Source organism: Lipophrys pholis (assembly GCF_963383615.2).
Source record: "Lipophrys pholis genome assembly, chromosome: 16".
Classification (NCBI taxonomy): domain Eukaryota; kingdom Metazoa; phylum Chordata; class Actinopteri; order Blenniiformes; family Blenniidae; genus Lipophrys; species Lipophrys pholis.
In genome coordinates, this window is record NC_137634.1 from 18364826 (window position 1) to 18387145 (window position 22320).

At 38.6% G+C, this 22320-nt stretch overlaps 1 protein-coding gene across 1 annotated transcript in view; it reads left to right on the top strand.

The window, feature by feature from the left end:
- The first annotated feature begins 2141 nt into the window (after positions 1 to 2141).
- gabra6b (gamma-aminobutyric acid type A receptor subunit alpha6b) overlaps positions 2142 to 22320 on the top strand; it is a 31015-nt gene continuing 10836 nt past the window's right edge. Inside the window, exons 1-8 of the mRNA XM_080483940.1 lie at positions 2142 to 2371; positions 2564 to 2688; positions 3098 to 3165; positions 4114 to 4334; positions 5981 to 6063; positions 7301 to 7444; positions 7781 to 7933; positions 11185 to 11462. Coding sequence (XP_080340066.1) covers positions 2283 to 2371; positions 2564 to 2688; positions 3098 to 3165; positions 4114 to 4334; positions 5981 to 6063; positions 7301 to 7444; positions 7781 to 7933; positions 11185 to 11462 — 1161 coding nt within the window. The 5' untranslated portion in view covers positions 2142 to 2282. The remainder of the gene's footprint in view (positions 2372 to 2563; positions 2689 to 3097; positions 3166 to 4113; positions 4335 to 5980; positions 6064 to 7300; positions 7445 to 7780; positions 7934 to 11184; positions 11463 to 22320) is intronic.

Genomic DNA, 22320 nt, shown 5'->3' on the forward strand with positions numbered 1-22320 from the left:
GTGTGTGTGTGTGTGTGTGTGTGTGTGTGTGTGTGTGTGTGTGTGTGTGTGTGTGTGTCTGTGCATTTATGCTTCTTGTATAACATTGCAGGCTAGTCTCCAGCATATAGAACACCTCAATTTATAGTTTAATTTCTTCTCTTCCATTGAGGAAAAGAAGAAATAACCTTTTGTCTTGGCTCATCCACAACTTCAGACCACGCCAGCAAGCTAAAGCAGGTCAGAAGTACTTCATGGTTGAAAGGCTGTGGTTTATCAGATAAGTTGACCTCACGGTTGATGAGATCAACTTGATCATGGCATTAAGGTCAGTTCACATTGCCGACCAGCAAGCCGACAGTGAAACCAAAATTCCTCCAAGAACACTGCTAATGCGTTACAACCCCGATGTATATCATTGATACACCTGATGCATTTCTGTTATTTCTAATGCTGACTGTGTAACACTAAGCAAACGTCATTCATACTTCTATTGAGACTCCTGCTGTCTTCAACTGCAACTCCAAGAAAATTGACTGGCAAGGATGAAGAAGAAAATATCAAATATAGTAGTTTTGATCCCCAGTGGCTGCAGCAAAGCATGTTTTATGTCCTGAACATTGCACCACAAGATTCAAGTAGAGTGTTTCAGCACAAGAGGCTGCTTCCCTGGGAATTTTTTAATAAAAAAAAAAAAACATGTTGTGAAAATCTGTTGTGACACTAACCTCATGCAAACCTGAAATCCTTCTATAATGCACAACTTTCACGATGACTAAATCCACCACAGCTAACTCGAAGTTTTCATCAGAAACCAAAGGGAATATGTCCATTCGTCAAATATAATAATTTATAATCTACTTTAAAAGTACCAGCTCCGGATTCCCTTCATCTGGAAAGTGATCTGGTAATCTGTTGTTTGCATATGATTTGAATCATATTTTGATATTATTATATAACTTGTGTTCTGAGTACAAAGGGACCAGAGTTGAAGGATTATGTTGCATAATCAGTCTTCATATTTTAATTCTGTCAGAAGAATATCCTATATTTTTTTTCTCTTACATCAATTATTGATAGAATGACTATGATACCACTTATAATGAAAAAGTAATGCGGTGCTGACAGAAAATATTTCCACTCACTGATCAATGAAGACATAACCGTGTAGACAACTTGCTAATGTTGGTCAAAAAACATTGGACTTTTTTAAAAAATCGGATTCAGATATTGTATCCTGTCCTTTTTCTTTTTCTTTTTCCACTTTTAGTTTCAACTTGGTGCTTGGTGCATGAGTTATAATTAGCATTTTGCCAGAATAGTGGCAGTGCAGTAACTATTCCTCCCACACAGTGTTTGCTTCACCTCTCTGTTCAGCAAATCTATAGATCAATAAATAAACTAAGCAAATCCGTTCTGCTTGTGGCTTGCAAGGTTGAATTCAGTTTATTGTTGGTTTTAATTTATTCTTAAACTAAAGACACAACTGGACCTACTGCAGAATTCACCATTGAATATGATGCAATTTACTGAATGTGTCTTTTGTAACAGAAATAAACTTATGTCAGCTCGGTAAGAATAACTGAGTTTTTACAGTGTGGTATCTCCCCCCTTGTTCTTGGTTTACAGAGTTTGAAGGTGCACTAAATGTACCTACCACCCACTCCACTCAACCACCCAAGCAGTATATGAATCATGCTTTATCTCTAGTAGCAATTTTATGTTTTTACATGACCAAGCCCTGTGGTGTTACAGGCGCGCACACACACACACTTCCAGGTAACACTGAGAGGCGTCAGCCCAAAAAAGTAAAATATTTTTTTTTAATGAAAAATAAAAGAAATGCTGCATTTAAATGCTCCCTGGGTATATGTGCTTTATTGATACAATGGTACTGGATTTGTGCAAGCTCTTCCTCCACTTCTCCCTCCTCTGCCTGTCTCTCCATCGCTCTTTTTGTCCCTTCAGCCTTCTTTACCAAAACGCACAGTCGCCGTCATTATTTCCATCAAACTGAAGCCTTTCGTTGCATTCGAAACCAATGAATTCGGTGTTTCAAAAAAAAAAGAATTAAAAAAAATTATGCTTTGTTCGGTGTGTGATAAAGTCCCCCTCGTCCCTCCTCTTCACTCTCTTCAAAAACTCTTTAGGTTTTTCCAGCTGAGCGATTCAGGCTGAGGCGGGCGCAACCGCACTAGAGGGAAGTCAAGTCGTGCTGGACTGGCGCGATATCCGCGCACGGTTTACAAAAAGGAAAAGGAGAACCTGACCCGCATGTGATCGTGCTGTTTAAATGATGGAATATGTTGATTTTAAAAGTTGACCTGGGATTTCTAGTTGTCGGGTGTTTGCGAGGCATGGCTTTCCTTTTAACTTGCTTATTTCTGTCTTGGTGAGTATGGCAACTCTTTCCCCTGCGTGTTCCCCGGACTTTTACGCACGGACACTGTGGATGAATGAGCATATGAAAAACTCCTTATATTCAGCTGTTCTCTTATGTACTGAGGTAAGCTTTCATTTTGTGTGTGTGTGTGTGTGTGTGTGTGTGTGTGTATGTGTGTGTGTGTGTGTGTGTGTACTTTAGTTACAGTGCGAGCAGTGTTTGGGGAAATCAGCACAGTGAGACCAGTATCTATTTGGACAACATCACGCGTATATTGGATAGATTACTGGATGGCTATGACAACAGGCTGCGACCTGGATTTGGAGGTATGCTAATAACCTTATCATTTTGCTTTTTTTTTTTTTGATGCAATACAGCCGCACAGTTATAGCGACAATTCTATTTTTTTTAGATCCCAAAGTTTTACTTGCATAGTCATAGGTGCCTTATTTTAGTTTCTGCGTTGCAACACTCATGTTTTACTCTTACTTTTTATTTCTAATCTGATAAACTGACTAGATAACTACTGGAAACCGAGTTTAAGAGTTAGTTACTAATAGCACATCATTTTTTGAGTGACTTCTATCTTCAGCAGATATTTTCCTATGTGATGCTTTGCGTATTACGCAAAGCTGAATTTCTAAATTATGTTTAGCATTCATTTAGGAGAATATCCAAATGTCTGTTTTAAAGGTTTTGTCTGCATCGAAGCAACTACTTTAACCTCTGCTCTAGGTCCAGTTACAGAGGTCAAAACAGACATCTTTGTCACCAGCTTTGGACCTGTTTCAGATGTTGAGATGGTATGTACACCATACTGACCACTAACATGCTGCCATTGTATGCACTTGCAAACTGTCCTTCATCTGTGATGTTTAATCAGTAGTTAACTACATAAATGAGTCTATGCAAATATATTTAAAAACACAGATGTATATCTTTCCATATGAACTCTGCACATATAACCTCAACCCATGGCTCTCCTATCCTTCATTATTGTAGCATTTGGGCTGGATGTCATTAGTGCAGCTTAGGACTTTAATCTGGTTGACAATCCCCCTGCCAGAGAGGCAGATAGTGATGTGGCTGATGTTGGGATAGGATGGGCTGGTTACTCCTATCATGGGATAGGTCGAGTGATGTATGTCTGTTGTACTCAACACTGTTTAGGCTTTAGGCTTTAGAGACTGGTTCACTGTCTCTAAAGCCTACTTGAACTGCCATGTCTTATGCTGATGGTAGTGCTGCTGAGAGGCATGTAAACAGCTCTTCAGAAAAGCAGCAAGGTCTTCCATTTGATCCATAAACAGGATAAACTTGTGCTTCAGACTTCATGCTGATCTCACGGATAAAATAAAGTGTTTTCATTTATTGCTGTGTTCACATCATTTTCAGACATCATAGTTCAATAAATATATACAATCAAAATCATCATCGTAGAGCAAAAATACTTTATTTTCTGGAGCTATTTATGGATGGTAACTTTAAATTTTTTATTAGTACTGGGAGCAATCGTAGAATAGTCCAAAAAGAGAAAAAAATGCTGAGAGAAAACAACTCATTGCACTGCCAATACTCTAGCCAGCAGGTTCCTTCAAAACCACGGCTAACAAACCCATCTGCCATTCTCTCCGGGGGTAGTATACAATGACGGCAGGCGATAGTAGATGCTGAAGCAGAAGCTGCACCAACAGTGGGTTTGCTGGTTGTAGTGAATAAATATCTAACCCACACTTTTAACCCTCATCCAGGAATACACCATGGATGTGTTCTTTCGTCAGACTTGGATTGATGAAAGACTAAAATTCGAGGGCCCCATCGAGATCCTGCGGCTCAACAACCTGATGGTCAGCAAGATCTGGACACCGGACACTTTTTTCCGGAATGGCAAGAGGTCGATCTCTCACAACATGACCACCCCCAACAAGCTGTTTCGCATCATGCAGAACGGAACTATCCTCTACACCATGAGGTAACATTTGCTGGACAGTGAGATTCCAAGCTCAGCCAAAACCGGAATAGAGCACAGACCTGGAAAGCAAATCTAATAAGCAGGCATCCAAGAATATACACAGACATGAAAAGAAACGAAGACTGCCATTCCAAAAGCAAGATATGTGCCATCTGATAGTGAAAACAAGCCTGGAAAGCGATTTAAACAAACATGACTCCAGCTTTGTTCAAAACAGAAAATGTGGCATGGGAAAGAAAAAAAAAAAATCATCATGATAATAAATGCCCCTAGAGTCAATGATGGCGTGGAAACAACTTGTTGTTTAAGTAATTATATCATCTAAGTGAACTCAACTTCACCCAACTTAAAAAAAGAAGAATATCTATCTATCTATCTATCTATCTATCTATCTATCTATCTATCTATCTATCTATCTATCTATCTATCTATCTATCTATCTATCTATCTATCTATCTATCTATCTATCTATAGCTTGTAATAGGTGAAATAATATGGATTATTTGATTTCTAAAAATAGCTATCTGTCTCTCTTCAGCCAGTCAAATAGTACTGTAATGATTGTAATGAGAGTACACACTGATGCCCCATGACAACGAGCCACAACGGAGCCATTATTTTGTACATTAGGGTTTTTTTTTCTTTATATATGTAGCTCACGTCAGGGTAGTTCACATCGGATATATTAATGTTCTTTCATCTCTCTGCTTAAAAGATCTCTTTGTAGGAATGAAGGCTTTCATTCTGTATAGTTTTTCAACCAATATGTGTTCACATTTGATTTATCAGGAGAAAACGTCCAAGTACAGTATACTGTTTCACACTGGGAAACTGATTAATATATTTGCATTGAGATTTGAATTGTTATGTTGAAACTTCTTAATGTTGAGAGAATGTGTTCAGACCATTATGAACACATTCAGTGAACAAGCATATATTATGTAGTTTCAAAAGAAAAAGCAAGTAATGATTTTAAATAATTTCATTAACAAATTAATAAAATACATTATCTTTAGAGGACATGTTTGATGTAAGGCTAGTGTCCACCATGTTGGCATTATTCCTTTTTCAAAACCATGAATGTGTTTATTGTGAATGTTCCAATGCCATTATCACTATTTGTTCCTATTGAGCCCATTAGTTGGCCAGAAGGCTATAATAATGGTAACAGTGTGAACAATGAGAGAAATGTGTTAATGAAGTACAAAGAGTAATACAGTACTGTTATTGTATCATTGGGAGGTAGCTGAATGAAAATCCAGCAGACCTTTACACAGGAGACCATTGTTTATACGTATCCTGGTGAAAGCACCACCCAAAATCCAGCATTTTTTTCTTGAACTTAACCAAATATTTTGGTTCATATGACCATTTCACAATATTGATAATAATCAATCATAAACCATGATTGTCATTTTTGCTGGCTCATTCTACTTAGGAATATTGATATGAGTGTTGGTTATGGAACATACGAATTCAGTATGTCCATGGTTTATAAAAGTTGTTGTGCGTTTGTTGGAATGATGGCTTACAGATTTGCCTGCACAGCATGGCAACATGCTGACGAGATGAAAACAACAACTATTGCCTTGCTGGTATCAGGGCACAAATCACACAGTATTGTCATCTCTTTTATTCACTGACAGATTAACTATAAATGCCGAGTGTCCCATGCGTCTGATGAACTTCCCGATGGATGGCCACGCTTGCCCACTCAAGTTTGGCAGTTGTGAGTTTGTCTTTTGTTAAGCCCCACTGGTGTGACAGATGGCGTCACTCTCAAATGATCACTCTGTCTCTGAGTAACTGAGTGACAAGATGGCTTCAAAGATTTCAATTAGAAATGTCTCTTATGTAACATGAGTAAAAAATAAGATTTGCAAATCGCATAAACATTTATCTTATTCACAATAGAATACAGGCAATTAATCAGATGCTGAAAGTGAGATATTTTAGCTCTTTAGAATGTTGATGGCATTAGAAGAAAGTTTGAACGGGGGAAGACACAGCTAAGCAAGTGTAATTGCGAAACATATCAAACCCTAGCTAAGAGGGCACTTTTGTTACCAGGTCAGTAAGAAAACATCAGATGGGCAGAGGTTCACCTCCAGAAAAACAAGAATGTCAAAATAATTTGAAGAGTCTGGGTGAACATTAAGAAAAGACACGATTATGTACTATAAAACATTGCATTACTTCAGGAAAAAATTTCCAGAATTCATAATCTGAGGACACAGTTCACAGCGCAGTGCGTGAACACAAACCATCATGCAGAAAAGAAGACATATGTGAAACCGATCTAATTAATCTTCTCCGGGCCAAAGCTCATTTAAAATGAACTGAGGCAAAATAGAAAAAAAAAAAAAAAGAAAGAAAGAAAAAAAGAAATGTTCTTTGGTCAAATGAAAATATAAAGTTATTCTTGTAGATCACAGATGCTTCATCCTGCAGACTAGAGAGGTTTGTTATCAGCGCACAGTTTAAAAGCCAGCAGGTCTGATGGTATAAGGCTGCATTAGTGCTTATGGCATGGGCAGCTTACACATCTGGAAAGACATTATTAGTGCTCAAAAGTATGGAGAGGTTTTACAACAGCATATGGTTCCATCCAGATAACCTCCCTCTCAAAGGAATTCTTGCATGTGAGACACCACTTTCCCACATATTGAAGTCATCCCAGCTGCATGGCTCTGCAGCAGAAGAGTCCCAGTCTAGACCTTTAACCAGGAGAGAACATTTGACTCTTTATAAAATGGAAAGTCTGTCGTAGAAGAACTTGCACTTTAAGGTGACAACATCCCTCAAGCGATATAATTTCAAAATATTTTCAACATCTGATATGTTTTCCATGTAATCAAATAAAGCATTGAATACATTTGCATCCATAAAAAATGTGTATTTTGGAGGAGCAAAGTTACTAACAAAGCTTCTTTTTTCTTTTTATTTTTTTCATTAATCCTATCCAGATGCTTACCCCATTAGTGAGATTGTGTATACATGGAAGAAAGGTCCTTTGTCTTCTGTCGAGGTGCCACAAGAATCATCCAGTTTACTGCAGTACGACCTGATTGGTCAGACTGTGTCAAGCGAACGGCTAAAGTCCAATACAGGTGGGAAAATATGTTCAAACACTATGTTCAGAACTGTGTTGTTTTGAGATCTGACTTCTTCCTGTTCACTGTCTTCTTTGTGTGTTTTCAGCAATTTCACAGCTCTGAGATTATGTGTCACATATTTTAATTAGGGTTTCTCAGTACGGTAAATGAGAGGTAATCTTTAAAAAGACACGATCCAATTTAGAAATAGCAAAGAGAAGACTAACAAAACAGTAATTATCACCCAAATTGTGTGTGTTCGAAGTACCCATTTAACATCTTGGAAGGATTTAAAGACAGTAGCATGCTTATTTGATTTTTTGTTTTCCTCTTTCACGTGTCTGCTGCCAGGTGAATACGTCATCATGACCGTCCACTTCCACCTCCAAAGAAAAATGGGCTTCTTCTTGATTCAAACCTACATTCCTTGTATCATGACCGTGATCCTGGCCCAAGTGTCTTTCTGGATTAATAAGGAATCGGTTCCAGCTCGAACTGTGTTTGGTAAGGCTTCTTCAAATCTATACATTTAATGAATTATTCTCGGAAGTTTTCAAATATATTTTCAATTGCTATGACGATTAAGTCATTTTGAAACACCATCAATCGCAGCCTCATTCTAGCTGCTAATAACGGCAGCAAAATGATCTTGCAGGATGTTGTAATTTTCTCACAGTTTTGCATAATTTGACGAACGTTATGCAGGAAATGTGAAATCATTGAAACTGAACAAATAAGTGTTTTTCTCTCATTGCATCATCATTAAATGGATGTTGCAAAAGCTTTTGCGAGAACTTTTTGTTCTTGCGATAGTTCAATCTCTCAAAAGTAAACTTCTAGTTTTCTCAAGTATCCGAAACCCAACAGAAATCGTCTCAACTTATTGACTCGCCACCCACAGACTGACCTCGATGTGAATCTGGAAGTCTTCAAACTTTAAGCCACCATACTTTTTAACATCTATTGCTCTCTGGTTGATAAATACTCTACGGGCTGTTCTTTAACATCACAGACAAGAAAGACAAACAGAGTCTTCATCATCTGTGTTAACCTTTCTTCATTATGTCTATTTCTTTTCCACCATGGTGGGGTTGAATTAATTGGGAATAAATGTCCTTTTTGAAATTGGTCATGCAAAGGGCCGAGAGGGAGAGGATGTTTACTTGGCCCTTTTCCGAGCACTCACAGGTTCCGCTTGCTCACATTACATTACGCTACAGTTGCCACCAAGCTCTAGCCTCAGGAGCAGAGAGGGTGAGAGCCGCTGAACAAAGGCAGAGATAGGAACGGCAGAGACAAAGCAGGGAAGGAAACGAAAATCGGCAAAGTGTGTGAAAGTACACAGAAATCACTATCACGTTCTGTTTAATTCCTCCTTGTGTTAAAATTCAACAAGCTGCAGCTGAGCGGAGTAAAACTGCTGGCCACTGTAGATTGTGGCTCTGTGGTCTGCGTTCCTGCTGGAAGTGAGCCAGCACTCCAACAAGCCTGCACTCAACTTCAGAGAATAGATCCCAATCACCAGTGTTTGCATGGAAGTTGAAGCCTGGTGCAGAAAGTGCATCCGTGGCAGCTCATTAACCCCTCTCAGCCTGCTGTTCTCATTTCATCTAATATTGGGGATATAATTAGAAAAAGAAAAAAAAATGCTATGCGTCACTTTATTTTGTGGCTTGCTAATAAGTTCCTATAACTCTTGGGTTTACTCAGCAAAGGAAACTACATAAGTAATGGTTGTAAACATAAGTTTCATTAATATTGTGGATGCTGCAAGAAGAGAAGAGAAGGAGAGAGGAGAAGAGAAGAGAAGAGAAGAGAAGAGAAGAGAAGAGAAGAGAGGAAGACGATATATTTCTGTATGGACGAGCTCCACCCTGACAGTACATTAAGACATATGCTGTGTTGTGGATTGTCAACAACCTCTCTAAGAGCTGAAAGTCCCTTGAGCACAAGTCTTACAGACTTAATTGAGTGTGGCCTAATTTGTACCTTGCTTCTTTCCTATAAAAGCACATAAATGCCCCAAGCATTTCATTTCTATCCTGTCTTTATACTTCACCCCCTCCCTCCTACACTTCTTCTTTTCTTTTTCTTTCTCCTGCGTCTTCCTCCTACCCTGACAGGCTTTCGTTCCATGTTCCTCCCGTTTGAGATCGTTTAAATTGTGCTTGAGATTGAGACAGTCGGCGTCGGTTGACTGTTGGATGAGGTTATCTTTGAGAGTTGGTAGCTTTCACCACGGTAGTGCTGAGCAGAAAATGTTTTTTTTTTTTTTTTTTTGAGGCAATATCAGGTGCATTAAATCCCCCATAAGATCCTACACTGCTAATGAAATGTGCACAACTACAGCGCACATTTGGTAAAAGCACGGACAGCGGTGTTCAATGGCCCCTTTTCCCTGCTTGCTTTAGCTTGATGAAAGTGAATTAGATGTGTACTTTGTTAATGGGCCATTAAAGGAGATGTTCATTGTCAGCATCTTTATCTGACTTAATAAGGGTGGAATCAAGACAGAGAAAAAGTATTTTTCTAATGTTTAGAAAGCATTCTTTTAATATACAAAAATGTTTTTTAAATTTGTTTATTTAATCTTGAACGCTGAGCTTCAAAAGTGGGATTGGATTCATCCTTCAAGGACTTTAGTGTCCAACTTGGTCCCCAAAACATCCAAGAAAGCATGTGAAAAGCCTCCAATGTATAGAGTGATCTTTTTAAATTGAAAAAATAGCTTTTCTTGCTTCAGAAATTCTGTAAAGAAAATGTTTTTAGGAACTTGGGGGGGGGTGGATCCATCATTGGATGTTGGTTCTCTGTCTACTATTATCACCTAATGTCTTTTCTTCTACGTAGACTTCGAACCCAAAAGCTTTCTCTCAAATGTTTACAGATCCAGAATGTGGATTCTTTTTGACTATCTTGCCAATGCGGGGGTTTGTCTGCATATGGTCAGATCATCAAATCAGCACTCCCTCAAGTGACGTTTTGGCAGAGCTCAATGTGCCGAAATGCCAAATGGACTGACGTTCCTGTTGTTTGCCATGACGCAGACCTTCAACCATGTGTCCAGTATATCTGGTACCCGCAGCAATGTATTATTGATTTCAATATATGTGTGTGGGTGGGAAAAAAAATCCTAATAACCATGTATGAGGAATTGAACCAGGGATTTCCTAATATGAAGATCTTGTTTCATGTTTGAAAAAGACTGATTAATTTATCTATCAATAAAAAAAAAAAAAAAAACATGATTCACAAATTCATTGTACATTTATTTCCTGTACGCTTTCTTTTGAGGTCACAGAAAGGAATGTATACATTTGAAGTAATAGTTTGACATTTAGAAGAAACACCTACTTTTTTAAGAAAATGAGACAAAAGGAACAGTTGCGTTTAATTTCCTGCACTCAGCATGAAAACTGAGCCAAGCACACTTTTCTTTCCAGTAGTATTAATACTGCAAGGGCTGTACACAGGTTTAAACAATAAGGCACGCAGATAGTGCATACCTCTGTTTGGTGACAATATGAAAAAATAAATCGCTTCTTACTGGTTCAGTTATTGGTTAGCCTGCCATTTATTTTCCAATCGAAATGTTTCCACATTCGAATCTCTCCAACAGCAAAAGAAAATTCTACCTCTTGTCAGTAATAAAAGAATAAAAACTCCTCTAAAACCAAATATCGTCAAACAAAAGTGAAAGCAAAGTATATTGAATCGCAAACATGTTCTGAACTCTTTTGTCTTGCTCTATGCAGGTATCACCACTGTTTTGACAATGACCACGCTCAGTATCAGCGCCCGCCACTCCCTCCCCAAAGTCTCCTACGCCACAGCCATGGACTGGTTCATCGCCGTTTGCTTTGCCTTCGTTTTCTCCGCCCTGATAGAGTTTGCGGCCGTCAACTACTTCTCCACGCTGCAGGCCAATAGGGAGCTGCGGAAAGCAGCGGCCATGAAGGTGGCGGCTCAAGAGGCTGCAGCTGCAGCAGCAGCTCCGGCTGCGGCCACAGGGAACGACGGAGAGGTTTCCTCAGTAAGTCTGAATTCATTTATACCTAATATGAACCAGGTGATGATGAATGGTGGAATCCATCTGGGTGAAGTTCATACTTTCAGATATTGAGTGTGGCATCTGGGAGTTCAGTATTTGCTCTATCATTGAAACTTGGGGATTATAATGTCTGTGGCTTCGGTTGTTCCCTGTTATATGATGTTAATGAGAAGTACTGAATCAAAAGAAAGTCACTCTTGTTTATATGTGGAATACAACTGCTTTGGATCAATCTATCTATCTATCTATCTATCTATCTATCTATCTATCTATCTATCTATCTATCTATCTATCTATCTATCTATCTATCTATCTATCTATCTATCTATCTATCTATCTATCTATCTATCTATCTATCTATCTATCTATCTATCTATCAATCTGGATGTAGTTGTGCTTGTCGGTGTACTTTCACCCGTCCGTTGGCCCAATAATCGTTTACCTTTTGGATCCTTGTAAAAACACAATGATTTAATCATATATCCAAATGTGCAACAAAGAATTGTCATGTAAGTAGTTATTGACAGGAATCAAAAGTCCAACAATATGCTGAGATTGTGGAGATGAGATTGCTGTGCTTGAGGATTACAGCTTAACTTGCTCCTATGGGACAAAATCTAAGAGTAAAAAAAAAAACTACGCCTTAAGAAAACCATGCAGCATACCAGTTCTTAGCAAGAGATGTATTAACATTGAGCAGAATTGACTTCAGTTGAAGGTTTGAAGTCTAATTGAAGTCCACTCCTGCTTTATTAAAAAAAATAAAAGATAATAATAATAAAAAATCAAAGCCAGGTTGTTTGGTTTACTGGTGAAATGTACACACATAGAGCCTCTAAACTGCTGAGTTGCTGTTATAAAGAATGATGAGCTGATGCTACACAAAAAAGACTACTCCTAGCCTCATTACACGTCTTTATCAAACTCCACTGATGTGTGCCTCTTCTTTCACAAAACATTAGTTGCTAAACTCTGCATACTGGCTAAAGCTGACGGTAGCTGACATTTCAGCCATTCTTTCTTTTCTTTTTCTATTTTTTTTTAAAGTCAAACTGCTATTCTTGTACTGTGTGTTTTGTCCGTTTATATATCCATCCATATTCTTTTTATCCTGTCCAGGCTTGTGGGGAGATAAGCTAATCCCAGCTCACCATGAGCTCTGGACAGGTTGTCAGTCCATCACAGGTCAAAGACAGATAGTTTGTATGTATTGTTTGACAAATATGTACTGATTCATTAAGTTGACATTTGAAAAGTAAATCAATTTCATTCTGCATTGTACATGGTATGTGGTTTCGTTGAAACATTAGTAAAATACAGTGAGCCTGATTTACCAAGATCCTGTATAAAGCATGCTCAACAGATTATGCTTTTTGTTTTGCTATTTTGAGTAATAGAAATAACACCATTAGTGACATCATGTGAACGCCGCAATATGCAAATTAAGGATTTACAGGATAGCAATTTGCAAGAAATGTGGAGCCATGGAGTTGGAAGTTGTTGTGGGGGAAGTTGTTAAGCATATCTCAGGGAGCAACAAAAAGGATCCCGAAAGAGGGTTACAAGAGAGAGGGTAAAACACAGACATTTTTTAGGATAAACTCAGCAGATAAAAGTCATGTGGGTCCAGCTGAGAAGATGTATATCTCTCTCTCTCTCTCTCTCTCTCTCTCTCTCTCTCTCTCTCTCTCTCTCTCTCTCTCTCTCTCTCTATATATATATATATATAAAATATTGTATATACAGTATATTATAGCAAAAGTATTCTTCCAGATCTACATGCGTGACCTATAACTCACCCCTCACCACTGTGCTTCTAGTTGTCTTTCATAAACATTGTGCTTTTTATATCCTCTTAGTTTAGATTTTTCAAAGCTTATCTCTTATTTCTCCAAGTCTGTCTTGTTCTGTTTGTCTGTCTAAATCCATCCTTAGCTCATTGCCTTTATATAGAAAGTCCTTTGTTTTTTGGGGGTTTTATTTTTCATTTTAGCTTCCGTTTGCTTTATTCATATTACATGTAGGCACAGCTGTGTTACAAAAGCTTATAGAGAAAAATAGTTTTCTGAGGGGGGAGGGGGGGGGGTGTAATTATATTAAAAGCTGGTGCTAAGAGAGCAATAATCATCAGAAAACAGCACACGTATGTGCATGTGATCAACTGCACAAATACGGAAGTGTCAAAGAGTACATATGTTCTCCCTTTTTTCTTCCACGATGTAATTTATATAATGTTGAAGACAGATGGATGGTTGACAGGTTGGGTTATTTCTTGTTTATCAGGGTTTTTTTTCTTGTAGCAGCTACACGACTTGGTTTAATTATTAATGCTTTTACCACTAGATCAATTGTATTTGCTTTGATTTTAGTACTTGAGCATGGTCTGAAATGTGCAATAAGTAAATGTTTGTCCCCCCCTTTTTCGAAATAAGTTTAATATTCAGTATTAAATAGTACTATGTGTTTTTGGCCATATTAATGAGCTCCTCATGTTACAAATTTATAATGTGCTGGTGAATCTTGTCTGTATTTGGATGGTTGCGGTAGTTTAGTTAAGTTAGTTCATATATTTACTTTTGTATTTAATCCTTTATTGACTGAATATTTTACTTCTAATTTTCCATGCTATCGGTGTCTCAGTCAACTATGGACACAGAATAGTGCATAAAATCTTGCAGATAATGTTATAGGACTGTAATTTCTGAATGCTTACATGAACCAATGCTGTGAAATAAATCTATGGAAAGGTTTTTGGAACCAGACGGGATGGTTAAATTATGCTTGAAAGTGGAGATCACCTGAAATGAAGATAAGACAACAATAAAAGAATACTCCTGCTGGTCTGTACTGACCAAATGGCTACAGTAACACTAATAAATAAACCTTGTGAATGCGATGACCTGAAAAGCCAGATATAAACCAAATTTAAAAATAATTTTAACGTGCTCCAAAAGAGCAGATGCTCAAATCCGGTTGACACAAACAGATATTTAAAGCTGTAGTGGGCTCGGGTTCACTGAGAGTGTGTACTTAAAGACAGGATAGATAGAGCCTTCGGTAATTAAGCTTAATCTTAACTGAGGCATGCTGAAGATGATAAGGTCAGAATTTGGCATTAACAGTGTGAAGGTGCAGGTATATTCACAAATGTCATAGGTGCAATGCTTTTTATATGATCATGTTCATAGAAGACGTGCGGAGCTCTCCCTGCAAACATTGACATAATGAAACCTATCGACTCAACTTGCTTTGTGGGAAAATCCCAGAATAGTTCCAGTGTTGGTTTAATGGTGATGGATTTTTTTCTCAACACATTTCAAGCATGTAAATAGTACTTAGTGTTGGTTTAACAATCATAACTTAACTGGTAGTTTCTATGGAAACAGCACCACATTATATTGCATCGAGTGGCTGTGGCTTAGTTTGTAGAGCAGTTTGTGTTCCAAAGGTTCAATTCCCCTTCTTGATCTGTTCGTGTGTCCATCTGTCCTGGGGCAAGACATTGAACCCAGAGCCGCTCCCCAGTGTGCGGGCATTTGGTGTGTATTGTCTCTGGGAATGAATGCATATGACTGATGATATCAAGCAGTTGGAGACTGCTGAAGCTGTGAAATGTGCCATTTAAGTGAAGTCCATTTACTATTTGGCATTCCTTGAAGTCATATTAAAATGACTCAACATGACGATGACTTCTGTTTAGAGCAGTCGCCTTCCTGTTTGACAGATTTTCACAAAACACAACGCTTTTCATGTTTAGGAGGTGATGGAACGGAAGATTGACAATATGAAAGCATAGCTGACAAACATGCAGAAAATAGACGATGCAAACAATTCAACAACAGCCACGTTTTAAAGAAATGTTTTCAACAAACTTTCCACAAAGTTTTGAGGTTGTTTTAGAAAAGCTCCCGATAATCTGCCCAAAGAGGGTAAATGTTCTTTTTTTCACTTCCTGAATTGTTCCGATGTGCTTTCTGCAGAATTTATTCTCCCTGTACATCCATTTGTTGGAGGAAGTACAATGGAAACAATGTACCGCATACACAATCTCTCTTTCATTGTCCGTCTTTTCTCCAAAAAGGAAATTGTCTTTCTCACAACTCATTGACATCTTTATCCACTCCTCCTTTTAAGTTAAGTACACACACACGCACACAGGCACGCATACAGGCACGCACACAGGCACACACACACACACACACACACACACACACACACACACACACACACACACACACACACACACACACACACACACACACACACACACACACACACACACACACACGCTATGTCCTAGACATAAGATTATCCTCTTTTTCCCAGCTGTGCACTTATTATGTACCTTGTAGTCTCACTTACACATGCACGTCTCTTGACCACCTCTCTTTTGCCCTTTCACTTTGCTTGAGCATCATGTCCACATTTACACACTGACATCCCAGTCTCCCCTTCATCCATGCTTGTCCCTAGAAAATACACATCCACAAATAATCTGCAATGTAGCCTCTAATGCATATACAGGCCTGTGTTTGTGTGTGTGTATATATATATATATATATATATATATATATATATATGCAGACACGTAATCTGCGGCAAACCTTGCCCCTTATAGCCACACAATTCCACAATTCACATATCACACAATGTCTTATACGTCCATCTATCTACAGTAGATCATCCATCCATCCCTCTTTCCCAGTACTCGATTTGTCCTTGTAACTATGTGATAACCACTGAGAGTGACACGAGGAGACAGCCAGTGGCTCTGTGAACGATGTTGCAGCAGATTATGTAAGAGCCATAGATTAAGGGAATATCCAGCAGATCACTGCAGGCTCACAAGAAGGAGGGCAGCCACCACAATGAAGCAGAGTGGTGGGGGGTGAGACAGTTGGCTGGTCCATTTTGAAGGCACAAGATGGAGAGGTGGTTGTGAGGGGCAAGTGTAGTTTGTTTTTGTGTTTGTGTTTGTGTGTGTGTGTGTGTGTGTGTGTGTGTGTGTGTGTGTGTGTGTGTGTGTGTGTGTGTGTGTGTGTGTGTGTGTGTGTGTGTGTGTGTGTGTGTGTGCGCACGCGCATGCGTGTGCGAGTGCGAGTACGCGTGCATGTCTGAGAGAGAGAGTTACACTGACAAAAAGAGGTAGTGGGAGGGATGCATCATGGAAAATGACTGCTTTCACCAAATATGTAGGAGGGAGGACTCTTCATTACACAGAGAACAGGAAAAAAAGCTGAAAAAAACAATGGTGTATCACTGGGAATAGAAATAACCATCCACCAGTCACGATTTAAAAGACTACGGCCTGTTATGACTGTAACAATAATACCAAACAGCAATGAAAACCACATAACAGCATTAGTAAATGTTTCATTTGATACATCTAATACACAACTGTAAACATAACAGGACACTAGGTCTGTTTGTGAGTTAATAAAGAGGGAATACACTATAAAGTGTGTATGTGTGTTTGAGTAGGTGGTGCAGTACGAGGTAGAGTTAGAGAAAAAAAATCTGATTTGAATTCTGAATAAAAGAAGGAAAAGATCAAAGGGCAAAAAGAGGATGGGATCTGTAGGTGCATGCAGGCACAGAATCAGTCATGCTTGTTCGAAATGAAACCATATCAATTCAGGGGAGATTTCAGGAAAATTATCATTTTAAGATTGTAAGGAAAAAACTTGAAATAAGGTCATTGTATTCTAAGTCCAGCAAACAAAATTAACATTTTGTTTTGTATCTTGCATTATTCACTCTGTGGGGACATCAATAAGTCATTGGATTTAGTTCCATCATTATGGCCAAGTGTGAGCCTGAAGGCTTCCCATGACTTTTAGTTGTGGACTCTGAAAAGAATGAATATTTTCTGTTTTTCATGCCATATTCAGATTATTTCCATGGTGTGACTTAATCAAAGCACATGCAAACCGTAAACCATAATAACACACTTTCAAGAAAGTGGAGCAGACCTTGAAATATACTTGTTTCTTTTACCTTGAGAATAAGTGTGTCCAGCAATGTTTGCCTTCACTGAAATGCTTTGGCATATATTGAATTACAGAAGAGTCCACATCACATTCACACCTATCAGTAAGCTTGTAGACCTTTATGTGCAGAATTTTAGTGTCTACATGTGCATCTGTGAGTTTTCTGCATTTATACCAGCCAGGTTTGTCTGTGTGGAGTTTGCACATTCGCCCAATGTGTGTTTGCTTACTCTGCATAGCCCGTTTTCCTCCCGCAGTCCAAAAACATGCATGTCAGGTTAATTGTGACTCTAAATTGCCCCTTAAGTGTGAATAAAATGTGTGTGCCTTTCAATCATAGTCAGCTGGGATCACATTGATGCCCGATGACTCTGCTCATGAGTCCGTGCTTGGAAAATGGGCACAAACATGTGGAAATTGATGTACTATGGGGACGCACTGATAAATGATAGGCACAATCAACTAAGTGCATTTGTGTTCGTGCATACAGGATATCTCATGTGTATATCAGATTGCACTAAATACAGGGAGAAATATGTACAACTAGATTCATTTACAACAGGCAATGTGATTTACAACGTTTGAAAGCATGTGGGTTGTCCATGATTGTTTTTGCTATTGTGTTGTTTAATGCGTTTGAAAAGATTGCTGCTGATATTGTTACGAAAGGCATTTCCCCCGCTGGCTGCCCATGACTTTCATATGTAGATTGTTTTTTTTTGTGTTTGTACCCATGCTTAAGTCATCTGATATTTTCTGAATCTCTGCAGTTACTTTTGTATTTCCTAAATCTTTGACTTTGTGACAGGTCACATTGTAGATATATTTGCAGCATGCTTTTGCATTTTTTGGCAGCTTCTTTTGCCAACCCATACATCAAAATCCAAGGTATCACATTTCATTTTGTGCGGGTGGGGGCTCAGCGCTACATCCAATCATCCCATGGCAAACAAGTGATAATGCATGCAAAACCTCCAGTTCAATACTTTTTGTTTGCATGTGATGTCACTCCTGGTATTATTTTTGGTTGATCACCCACAAAATGCATGCAAACCGCAAGCAATCTATGTGCGTGGGAATGCAATTTTGCATGCCTTATTTAGGATCCCAGTAAATCAACTGCATGTTTCTTTGCTTGTCTGTCAGACAGAATCATCACTGCGGCCCATTAGATCAGCTTCCACATGTGCTTGCATGTAATTTACAAATTCCTCCCTTTTTACACTTGCAAACCTGAAACCTAAACATGATAATGTTCCCAGTCTGAAGAACTAAAAGCAGTACAATAATATAATGGTCTGTAAAATTACCTTGTATTTGCGGTGGATGATCTATCTTTACTCGTCAGCTTTATTATTTTTTGATATGACTGCATCGCTTTGGCTGACTTGTTGTCAGTGTCATAGTTGATATAGTCAGGATACATTTTGCATAGCTGTAAATATGCTCATTGAGAAGGTTCATTTACATACACCTATCCATCTCTTGCACCTTGTAATATCCATCCATAAGCACACACCTACTCACCACCCACAGAAATGAACCTCTAAGTACTTAATGCTGTACCATATTGGTAGCACACAGTTAGCATAACCTTATTTTATACACACACCTACACATGCGATATGAAATGCAGTCATGACCGTGTGTCCCACCCACCCCTTTGCATGGATGCCCACACCCCAAACATGACCAAATCATCCATCATTAGTCAGTGCCCATCCTCCCTGCATCAAAGTGGGTCTGTTGAAATCTGGAACACTGGATAAAGGGAAGAGGGGCTGATCCCTCCGGGACTTCACTAGGAAGAAGCAAAACAAGCCTGCTCTCATCATCAAAAGTAGCATGTCGTTCAGATCAGCTGCAGATACGTAGACACAAATACAGACATAAAGATGCAGCATGTTCTCACTGCAGGACCTTATGCAAAATGGATCATTATAGTGATAGGTGGCTGACATTTCAAGCTATGCCTGGTGCTGTGAAGCATGCGATACCTCACTCACCGACCGGTGTATTCATTGTTATACAATGATGAGTGAACGCACTGCTGAGATGACTTGTTACTGTAGATCACTTCCCAAACCTTTCACTGGTGTCTTGTTTCTATAAGGTTTCACAAATCTTTTTTTTGTTTGTTTGTTTGTTTTATTTCTTTTTGCACCTCTCTCCTTTTATTCTCCTTTCCCAACATCGATTATATGTTTAACATAATCCGTATAAACAGTGAAAGGCTGACAAAAGCAATTTGGCCATCCAATAAATGCCACACAATAATGATGCCTGAAAAGAATAGAAGTATATATTGCATCACCCTCCTTTCTTTCTTTCTCTTTCCTTATTGTTCTCATTTATAATGTTAGTGTCCTTTATACTGTTATAGTACGCGGAGACACAACACACAATATTTGAAAAGCCAAAATAATATATACACGAAGAGGTCCAAACTTTAAACTTTCCATACGCTTCAGTTTAGTAGACAAAACGTCAATGTTAATGCACATCAAGCAACGACATATTCTACACTTTATTATGTGCATTATGCATAAGGCTTTGTGAAACTTTAGAGCTCAAGGTCTAATCTAGTAATATTTTGAGGTAAGCTACCATGGATGTTTGGAAGGGTTCCCCTAAGCCAGACGGTTGTAACAGTGTCGTAAATGATCAACCTGTAGAGGAATGTGTAATCCTGTAGCCTTACAAATCCGTCCTAAATCTCACAAGTTCAGGTTTTGTTCCAAGACTGTCTGGCAAAAAGAAAAAAAAAAAAGTATCCGCACATTGAATGGAATAATCCTGACAGTCAGAGGCCGGGCTCTGTGGTGGGGAACATTGGCACAGCACTATGATGGATATTCTCATTTAAAATGGTAGCAGGCTTCAGATATATATGTTTTTGTTTTGTGATCAGCATGACTTCTGATTCTTCAGTTTGTATTTATAATACAATAAAAAAAAAACTGATATGACAACACGAGCAAAGACAGAGCCTCATAAGAAACAAGGCATCCTTTTAAACACGTTTAGCCAATTTATCCAGATTAAGAACCTGATTTACAAAAATGCTGTCTGGAGCATTCTAAATTATATGCTAACACAAACAGATTTCCCTTTCATTTTCTCAGCAACAACACCATGACCACAGTTTAAAATAAGTTCAAAAACATCAGATCATTACAATACAAAAATCGGGAGATGATCAGTCACAAAGTCAGTTTGCCAGCTTACATTAAAAGTAGCATCTCTGCTAAAGACTGAGTGCATTCGCACCAAATTTGTCGGACCGAATCAAATGACATCGCGAATCAAATTTGTAGTGTAAGTTACATTGCGTGTCTATTAGACTTGATCTTCAGTGTATCAGTAGATCAGCTTCATTGGCATATGTGCAAAGCTTTAGTAGATAAAGTCTTAAAGTGGCAAACACCTACAGTCTATACAACCCTAGCGTGGAAGGGTAGTGATTGAGAATTCAGTTTTCTCTGATTTGAGGTACAGTGAAGAAGGTTGGCCACAGCAAGGGTAATTTTCCAGATAGGAAGCTCATCTTGAGCTTAAATTGAAGCTTGTAAACTTGGAATTTTTTTCAATACAAATGGGTCAGTGACATTTTCGATGAAGTGCTTGAAAATAGTCATTTTTGATAAGAACCTGTCAAGTGGACATAATTCTTTTTTGTCTTTGTGGGTATGCTGAGGGTGATACGTTTATTTTGCTGGTTTCCACCATGTGTCAGAATATTCCATGCTAAATTTTCATATTTGCATGACAATCTATGCAGTTTACCTTAAGTAAAATAGCCATCAGTTCATGGCAGCGCTAACATACTGCGTCCCAAAATAATCAACATGTGCCGACTACATCAATTTTAGAGTAACCAGTTATTGTAACAAGCATGTTTGGATTGTAGGAGGAAGCGTGACTGTGCAGAGAAAACCCACTCATAGGGGCATGGGGAGAACACAAACACACAGTTGGCAAACAAGAACCCTTTTTACAGTGAAGTGACAACATTAGCCACCGGTCTGTTACGCAACAATGTTGAAAAGGAACATTAAATTACATTCATGTTATTTTAGGTTAACATGACCATTGCGTTATGATTGTGTTGCTTTGCGCTTCTTCAGTAACTTCAAAATACAGACACTATTAATATTCTGATCAACTGTGTTTACTTTTTGCCGCTGAATTGAGAATTGCAATCTCTCTGGGTTTTACTGTCCCATTGGATTTACATTCAGGCAGCACGGTGTTCCTTGACCCATTTCCCAGACGTACTCTCCTTTCCTCTCTGTACGTGTACTGTATCTGATTTACAAGCATTGGAGCAGGGAGCATGTGTTGAGATCACACTAGTTTGCTGAAAGCTGATGAGGCATACGATAACCATGTGTCAATATGCTGGGGCGCTTTTGTTTAATATGTTTTGTTTGCTTCCCACAACTACATCAATCTTGATGGAATGGGTTGATTGAAATCACATTCAATCAAAAACAAAACAGCATTGATTTCCTTTGTTGAGCGTAATTACTGTGGTGCTCATTGGTATTCTAGATGTAATCCTTCAGGCGCGATCGCATGCACGCACGCACACACACACAAGTAGACGTGGCATTAACCTGAGTGTGGTTGATCTCCTGCCCTATGTTTTACTTGATTTTGTGAAAGGCACGGGTATTATTAAGAAGTGCTATTGTATGTTTCCCTTATATAAGCAAACTCAGTTTCTTCTGCAGCATTATAAGCCTCAGAACACAAGATTTTATGACTGTCTGGGAACAATGGAACAGCAACACCTTTATTATTAATAACTCCATACGACACTGTCCAAACTTTGCTGTAATGCAGAT